At 54.9% G+C, this 8,325-nt stretch overlaps 1 protein-coding gene across 1 annotated transcript; it reads left to right on the forward strand.

The window, feature by feature from the left end:
• Nucleotides 1-373: 373 nt before the first annotated feature.
• LOC119849134 (non-structural maintenance of chromosomes element 3 homolog) lies at nt 374-7,939 on the forward strand. The gene is made up of 10 exons (XM_038385866.2): nt 374-583; nt 703-804; nt 1,008-1,071; nt 1,756-1,835; nt 2,399-2,493; nt 2,934-3,013; nt 3,098-3,140; nt 3,312-3,374; nt 5,477-5,591; nt 5,942-7,939. Exons 1-10 carry the CDS (start codon nt 542-544, stop codon nt 6,086-6,088), a joined length of 831 nt encoding a protein of 276 aa, XP_038241794.1. The 5' UTR covers nt 374-541; the 3' UTR covers nt 6,089-7,939.
• The last annotated feature ends 386 nt before the right edge of the window (nt 7,940-8,325 follow it).

Consider the following 8,325-nt stretch of genomic DNA (forward strand, 5'->3'; position numbering starts at 1 on the left):
AGCCTCTAGCGCGGGAGGGCCCAGGCGGCCGCGGCCTGGGGCTCGCCTCGCTGTGGTGTGGGGGAGGGGCGCCCGCCCGTGACTGGGAACCAAGGGCCATTTTCGCGCCGCATTTCAAACCCGGTGGGCGGGGCTTTCAGGGCGGGGCGTTTGAGGGGGCCGGGCTTTAGAAGGGGTGTGGCCGTAAGGCGCGAGCTGCAGAGGGCGGGGCTGGGTGAGGAATGACGCTCAAGGGGCGGGGCTGGGAGGGGAGTGGCGCTGAAGGAGGCGAGGCGGGCGGGAGGCGGAGACGAGAGGCAAGGCAAGGGCGCGCGCGAAGCGGTGACGTGGCGCATGCGCAGCAGGTAGCGCTGGCTGGCCGCGCGGGAAGCGGAGGCAGGCGCGAGCGGGGCGGGTGAGGGGAGCGGGGCCCTGGCGGCGGGGGACGCTCCCGGCCTGGGCCCTGGGGCCGCGCTTGGGGGCGGCTGCGGACGCTGAGCCCCGCAGAGGCTGCGCGCCGGGTGCCCGCCACCCCCCCGGGGCTGAGGAGCCGCCCGCAGCGATGGCGCAGAAGAGGCGCAGTAATGGGCCCGGCCCCGCCCAGGTACGGAGCGGGCCTTGGGACGCTTCGGGGCTGGCTGGGTGGGAACGGCCCGTGCCCGGTGCGCCCCCCCCCCGCCCCCATTGCCGCTTTCTGCTTTGACGCGCCTCCCGCCCGCGCAGGGGGAAGACGTGGCCGCGGACGAGGACTCTGCGCCGACCCCGGGCGCCAGCCAGGTGCAGCGGAGCTTGGAGAGACTCTCGCCGGCTCAAGTGGATCAGAAGGTGGGGGCGGCCTCCGTGCACAGGGGGGCGGGTTGCCAGTTATCCGGGAATTAAAGAGTAATTTTGAATGAAGGATTATGTCACAGGATGAAACCTCCAGGAATACATTCTAACCAAAATTGGCAACCCTACGTGGGGGACCTGTTCCTCCCCCGTGGGAGCCCCCCTCCCTTTGGGTAATGCACCTTGTTCTCCACCTGCAGGTGAGCGAATTGGTGCAATACCTGCTGGTCAAGGATCAGAAGAAAATCCCCATCAAACGGGCAGGTAAGAGGCCTGCTAGATGGTCATGGACTTTGGAGTGGAGGTTCTGCGGCCCCCCTCAAACTACCAGAGGGGCTCCCTGAGGCCACTTCTATTCCCCACTCAGTCTGAAACCGGATCTCTCAGGCAGCAGAGCAAGGACTCAGCCATTTGGTCAGTGACTCCCCCCTCTGTGCTGCATCTGCATGCTTTGATTAGCCTTTTTCTAGCCTCCCCCCTCTTGGAGCTAGTGCTAGGACCCTGGAGTTCTGACTCTCCGTCTCCTCTGCTCTGACCCATGAGACCCCACTCCCTTCCCAGAGCCAGGGATGGAAACCAGGAGTCCTGTCTTCCAGCTGTCCCTGCTGTAACCACTGGACCCCACTCCCCTCACGGAGGTGGGGACAGAACCCAGGAGTCCTCATTTCCCTATCCCCTTCATATGGGTCACCAATAATGTTTGAAACTTTCAGAGAATCAAATTAGATCCCCATGATGCAGGTTTTGGGATCCCCAGGAGGGGGTATCTGATGAGGAGGGGAATGTAGCTGAAACAGTCATTAAAAATTTACAACTCCAGACCTGTGGTTCTGCTACTGGCCCTGCTGGGTTAGAGGGTTACCACTGCATGGGCCCTGTCTTGCCAGCAGAGGGTTCTAGGAGCAATGGGAATAGCTGTAACATGTCTCCCTCTCTTCCCCCGTGTAGATATCCTGAAGAATGTCATCAAAGACTACAAAAGCGTCTATTCTGAGATCATTAAGCGAGCCGGCAGGAACCTCCAGCAGGTCACCAGGCTGCGGGGAGCGGAACGGGGGGCTCGGCTGGGGACACTTTCACATGGCAGGCTCAGCAGAGGTTGCTCTCCCTTGCCAATCAGTGCTGGGCACTAAGGGGCTCTGTGCTGAGGGGGGCTTGGCAGGGGGCACTCTCCCCTGCCACTCAGTGCCAGGCACTAGGGGGCACCGTGTTGCATGAGGGACTATCTTTCAGCTGAGTGATCTTTACACATTTTGTAAAGCCATTGTTTGCCTTGGGCTTTGTCTGCACTACAACTTTTGTTGGTCATGGGGTGTGAAAAAACACACCCCTGACCGACCTAAGTTTCACTCCCACCAGCATAGAGTGGCTATAGAGCAGCTGCATTATGTCTGTAGTGTAGACGTAGCCTTAATGTTCTGGGTCGATATTATCTTGGCTACTTGCAGCCCTTTCCTCTTACCACTCAGCTCCCAGTGTCAGGGATAGAACTCAGGAATCCTGGCTCCTCCCATCATGCCCTGCTCTAACTACAAGACCCCACTCCACATCCCGTGCCTCTGAAATTAACCTCTACCTTCCCCCCCGCCAGGTTTTTGGGATGCAGCTGGTGGAGATAGATGCCAAGAATCACATCTACATCCTGGTCAGCAACCTGCCACGCCTGGAAGGGGAGAACCTGAAACAGTAAGGGAGGGGGCTGGCTGGCTGGCTGGGGTGGGGGCAGCATGACAGATTCTTTCATACCCTTCCCCCCAATAAAGAGGCTTTCAAGCCTTTAAGAGTTAATTCTTGTCATTAGCGTCCACCCACCCCACGTAAAACTGCCATGGCTGATCCCTGCAGGCCCCCATCCTGGCATTGTGTTCCTCTGCCCCCTAGTGACCAGAAGGCTGCCTTGCAGTGTCCATGTGGCTGAAGGTCTGCTGGGAGGACTATCGGCTGTCCTTGGCTCTAGGGGGTAGAGTGGGGGAGGCTGGGAGCCAAGATGCCAGGGTTCTTTTTCCAGCTCTGGAAGGTTTGAGAGGGGTCTTTGTTCTGCTATTGAACCCTCTACTTCCTTGTCCAGTTTCCAGTCCTCCGCAGAGTTCCCTGGGTGAGTGACACCTTTCTTGTGTGTGTTGCAGGGATGATTGCACAGCAAAGCTGGGCCTCCTCACTGTCATCCTCAGCTTCCTCTTCATGAAGGGCAATGCTGCTAAAGAATGTAAGCCTTGCCCCTTCCCTGCGGGCCTTACCCTTTCCCTGTAGGCTCTGCTTCCTGACTGACATTCTTGCTTTGCCCTTTCAGCTGCTGTGTGGGAGATGTTGAGGAGACTGCGAGTTGACCCTGGGTATGTGCGGGGTCTGGGATACCAGGGGTTCGCGCTGTCCCCTGCCAGCTGCAGGCTACTCCCGCTCTGGGCACCAGCTGATCAGTGAAGGGGCTTGCAGAGTGGGGGTGGAGCAGCGGGGGCCTGTGCCCTGAGGCCCTTTTAACACGTTCCTATCCACAACTCCTCCAGAGTGAGACACGAGGTTTTTGGGGATGTCAAGAAGTTGGTGACTGAGGAATTTGTCCGCCAAAAGTAAGTTTGGGCTTGTCAGGATGCCTCAGTTCCATGTCTGGGAGGGGTTGGGAGTGAGGTCTAATGCTTAGAGCAGGGTGGGCTGGGAGCCAGGACTCCTGGGTTCTGTGCCTGGCTCTGGGAGGGGAGTGAGGTCTGTGATGGGATCCCTGGGGTGCAGCCTGGGGACTGTGGGATCGCTGTGCCTCCTTAACTCTCCAGCCCGGGCTGTATGTCTCAATGTTTTGCTAGTGACGAGCAGCAACCCCCTTCAGGTGCTGTGATCACTCAGCACAACCACATGTGGAGCCCCACACCCAGCTAGATTGCATGAATGCTCTTAGAGCCATTCCTGAATCTCCCAGAGAAAAGCACCAGAGCCAAATCCCACTCCTCTCTCCCCCCGAGTCTTGTACCTCAGGAATACACCAATTTATTAATTGGTTCACCACTTCATGAATGGAAAGTGGATATACACCAGCCTTTGCAAACCTGAGCAGATTTACAACACGCTTCAGGCAAACTCACTGGTAAAGATAAACAGTAAAAGAAGCTTATTGACTACAAAAGATAGATTTTAAGTGATAGGCAAAAAGTCAGTTAGTTACCAAAAGATAATATAAGCACTCGTTCTAAACTCTCAGCCCTATTAGACTGGGCAACATCTAGGTAAAGCAGTTTTTCTCACCCCACTGGATAGTGCAATCCTTAATATACAGGTTTGTCCCTTAAATCTGGGCCAGCCTCCTCTGTTGGACTCTTCAGCCTTCTCAATGTCTTTGTTGCTTGCAGCATAGGTGGGATCAGGAGAAAGGCCCAGCATGTGGCTGTGGTGGTCTGTTTTATACCCTTAGTCTATATGCTTGGAGAACACAAGTCCAGACATGTCTGGTGGGTAGTCACAAGGTGAAGCAATACCCCAGTGTGTCTCAGTAAGTCATTGAATTGTAATTCCCTTGCTGGACAATGGCTGTTAATAGTTGTTTGACAGCCGCCCGGGCGTTGATTGCTTTCCTTGGCATTGTTTCTGGAGACCTAGTATCTGGCCGCTTCCAAATCCTTAGCATATTTTTGTGACAACCATATAACACAGTAATGCATATGAAGTTAAGAAAAATCATATACATAATTAGATAGAACAGTGACATTCAGATGATCATAACTTTTCCCCTGATACTTCACATGGTCTGTTTTATATGTAATATCACAATTACATATATATTCCCCATTCATTTTTTTATTTATATTAAAACTTTATATATAGATATAGATATAGATAAAAAAAGAATGAATGGGGAATATATATGTCACATTTATAATCTAAAAAATGTCACAGGGTCTAGTGGGATAGGGGAGGTGAAGAACTAGCTCTCAACCCCCTGCTCTAACCAGTAGGCCCCACTCCCCTCCCAGAGCCAGGCACAGAACCCAGAAGTCTTTCTGTCATTCACCTTCCTTGCACATTAGTGGATTTGGGTCTTGTCCGAGGTGCCACAGTGGCCCAGCGGGTTGGGTGGCTGCTCTCTCTGCGAGCTTGGGGGCAGGCAGTTCAAATCCCATGTGGCCGGCGTGTACAGAGCAGCCATGGCGGAGCCCATAGCCTTGCTGTTTATACCACGCCGCAGATTATCTCGTTGCCCCATCATGCAGTCAGCTGGGAGGCCGGTTCCCTGTGCTGGAGGGCATCGGACACACACAGAGGCTGGGCTGGCCCTTTGCCCTTCTCTTTGGGCTGGGGAGATCCAGCAGCCCATTTGCTCTCGGGCAACAGGAAGGAGGGCTGGCCTCAGGGCCTTTGGAGAATGGTGGGCCCCAAGCCCTTTGTGAAGGGGAGGGGCATGGAGTTGCAGTTGAGGGTGGAGCCTACACCCAAAGGGGCTGTGAGGACAGTAGTAACAGGCCAGCTAGAACCCAGGTGTCCTGAGTGTACTGCTCTACCTACTTGGCCATGCTGGGAGCAGGTTACTGGGTCATATGGCTGTTTTTCAGGAGGAAGTGGGCTGGGGAGAGTGGGGGAGAGGAGCAGGGATTGATGTGGGCTCAATGACAGTGGAGGTGGGTGGTGTTTTGATGGGTTGGGGAAGGAGTTGTGATCGCTGATTGCTATGCCCTTCCCTCATCAGGTACCTGGAATACAACCGCATACCCCACACAGATCCACCCGAGTTTGAGTTCCAGTGGGGGGCACGGGCTGCCAAGGAGACCTCCAAGATGCAGATCCTGCACTTTGTCGCCAAGGTACCTGCCTGCTGGGACTTAAGGAAGGGGAGGGCTCGGATTTAGGGGGAGCAGAGCCTGAGCTTCCAAGGGGACTAAGGCTTGGGTGCCTGGAGGTTGAGGAGTCACTAAGAGGGGACTGTGGAGAAGTGAAGACTAAAACTCTAGGGGGCAGGTCTTGGGGAAATGGGGGGACAGTCCCCAGGCAACCAAGGGGACTGAGGTTTGGGGTATCCCAGGGTCCCTGGGCAGGGCAGTGCTTCACAGGGGGCAGTAGACATATGCCCCCTAAGGGCTGCTGCTGCCCATGCAGGCCCCAGGGGAGATCACAGCCCAGCTGTCTCAATCCCCTCTTCCTATCTCTTCATCAGATCCAGAGCAAGGACCCCAAGGCCTGGAGCACCCAGTACAATGAGGCGGCTGCTGAGGAGGCAGCTGGGGGGAGCCTGTCCCAAGATACTAGCACCCCTGGAGATACTGGTGGGGCCAGCCAGGGGGCACGGAGGAGGAACCGGTGAACCTTATCCACTTCATCCACAGGTGGTCTGCCCCATGGTGCCTTGTGAACCAGCAGACCCCGGGAGCAGGGGAGCTGTGGCCTCTGCCCATGCTGAGCCTAGCATTAAGCACCCAAGGGTCCACTGTGGCAGTTGCCTCTGCCCTCCTGATCTCAGGCCACCTGCCTCATTTAGGCATGGCCCATGGACAAATGGGTTGTACAATGCAGTTCGTTTGTTGTATATTGATTAGCTCAGCTGCAGAGACTCCTCCTCACCTTTCTGGAGAGGGGCATGGGCAGCTGGTGGAAACCCCTCTCTTCTGAGTTGCCATGGAGTGGGTTTCCTCCACACGCAGGGGCTGGGTCAGAGCTGGGCACTGACATGACCTCTGACCTTTGTGATCCACCCATGATGCTTTCAAATAAAGTCCCTGTAGGGCAGTATGCAATTCTCTGCAGTGGGATTTTAACTACAGGGGATGAGTTTCTGGAGGCCAAAAGCACACTGAACTCTTGCCTGCTGCCCATGTGAAAGGGTGCTTGTTTGTGGGAGGGGGCCTAGATGAGTGTCCCTAAGAAGAAGCTCTAGGCACACCTCCAGCAGCTTTTTGTGAGAGGGTTGGAGTACAGCAAGCAGTGTGCTCTTTAGCAGCCTCCCTAAGCAGTGCTGGTTCTGGTGGCAGGTGATGGTCCTGGGTATATTACCTGACAGCCAGGGCTGTGTCTGCAGCTGCTGCATTCCTCCCTGCCTGCAGCTCCCCCAGTGACAATCATGTAGCCTTGCTGCGCAGTTACACTTGGGACAGCTCTCCCTGTGTCACTGAGTGATCGGCTCAGGCAGCGTTGTGTATGCTCAGGACGAATCGCCCCCTTGCCAAGTGATCAGCTCAGGCTTTCTGCAGACCTAGGCAGCATCACTCATGCTCAGGGCAGCTCCCCCCCGTCACTGAGTGATTGGCTCAGGCTTGCTGCAGGCTAGAAACTGAAAGGCAAACTCATGCAGCAATCAGACTTCAGGAGCCAGGGCTTGAGGCCCCAGTCTAGCTCCACAATCCCTGTGAGGAGAACAGCGCTGACCCTGCAGCCACAGCGAAGGAGAGAGCCTGCTTTAAAGGGCACAGGTGGGCACCACACACATACTACTTAGGGCTCCCGTGTCACATTGACATTCTGCAACGAGACCCAAGAGGCACAGGGTTACACCCACCTCGTTGGTCAGAGCTGTGCCCAGTCCCATGGCTTTGAGGAGGGTGTCACTTTTGTGCCTCAGTTTCCTCTCCCCACCTAGCAGACCATGTTTTCTAGGGTAGGGACTGTCTTTCATTAGGGCTGTGTGACACCAAGCATGCCAGGAGTCCTAGTTTCAGGCATGGGGTGTCTGATGGCCCTTGATCTCAGGTGGGGTGTCAGGTGCACCCCCAGTTTATAATCTAGGGTTCCAAGGGATGTTAATGGGGTGCAACACAAAGTTTTTGGCAGTGCAGTGGGAGGGAGTGCAGTGAGGATGTTCAACTGCTGGCAGGAAGGAGCATAGCCTGGATAAGCGGGGGTTGGGGGGGAAATGTCTTTACCTGCACCCCAAGCTGTGAGGAAGATGCCAGGCAAAGATCTAAGTGGGGCCGTTTGGTGGACTCCTGTATACCCAGAGGGTAGGTCTGGTAGCAAGATCGTTTGAAAGACAAAGAACCGTCATTGAACTGGGAGGTTTGGTCCTAACTGGATGGACTGATGAAAGTTTGGGAGTGAGAGATACCTTTGTCTTTCAAATCCTATTTAGCTGGTAACACTTTTGTAACCAGTTTGCTTATTACTTGTCACTTAACAGCTATTGTTCTCTGGTTAATAAACTTGTTTTAATGGTTTCATTAAACCAGTGTGATTTGACTGAAGTCTTCGAGTATTTCTTCTCAGATTAATGAAGGCTGGGGCATGTTACCCTTTGAACTCAAGTCAGCAGCACTGCTATGGGTACCCGTATGACCCCACAGTATGCCAACGTTTTTATGGCTGACTTAGAACAACGCTTCCTCAGCTCTCTTCCCCTAATGCCCCTACTCTACTTGCGCTACATTGATGACATCATCATCTGGACCCATGGAAAAGAAGCCCTTGAGAAATTCCACCGTGATTTCAATAATTTCCATCCCACCATCAGCCTCAGCCAGGACCAGTCCACACAAGAGATCCACTTCCTGGACACTATAGTGCTAATAAGCGATGGTCACATAAACACCACCCTATACCAGAAACCTACCG

This window comes from Dermochelys coriacea, chromosome 27 (genome assembly GCF_009764565.3).
Source record: "Dermochelys coriacea isolate rDerCor1 chromosome 27, rDerCor1.pri.v4, whole genome shotgun sequence".
NCBI classification, from domain to species: Eukaryota; Metazoa; Chordata; order Testudines; family Dermochelyidae; genus Dermochelys; species Dermochelys coriacea.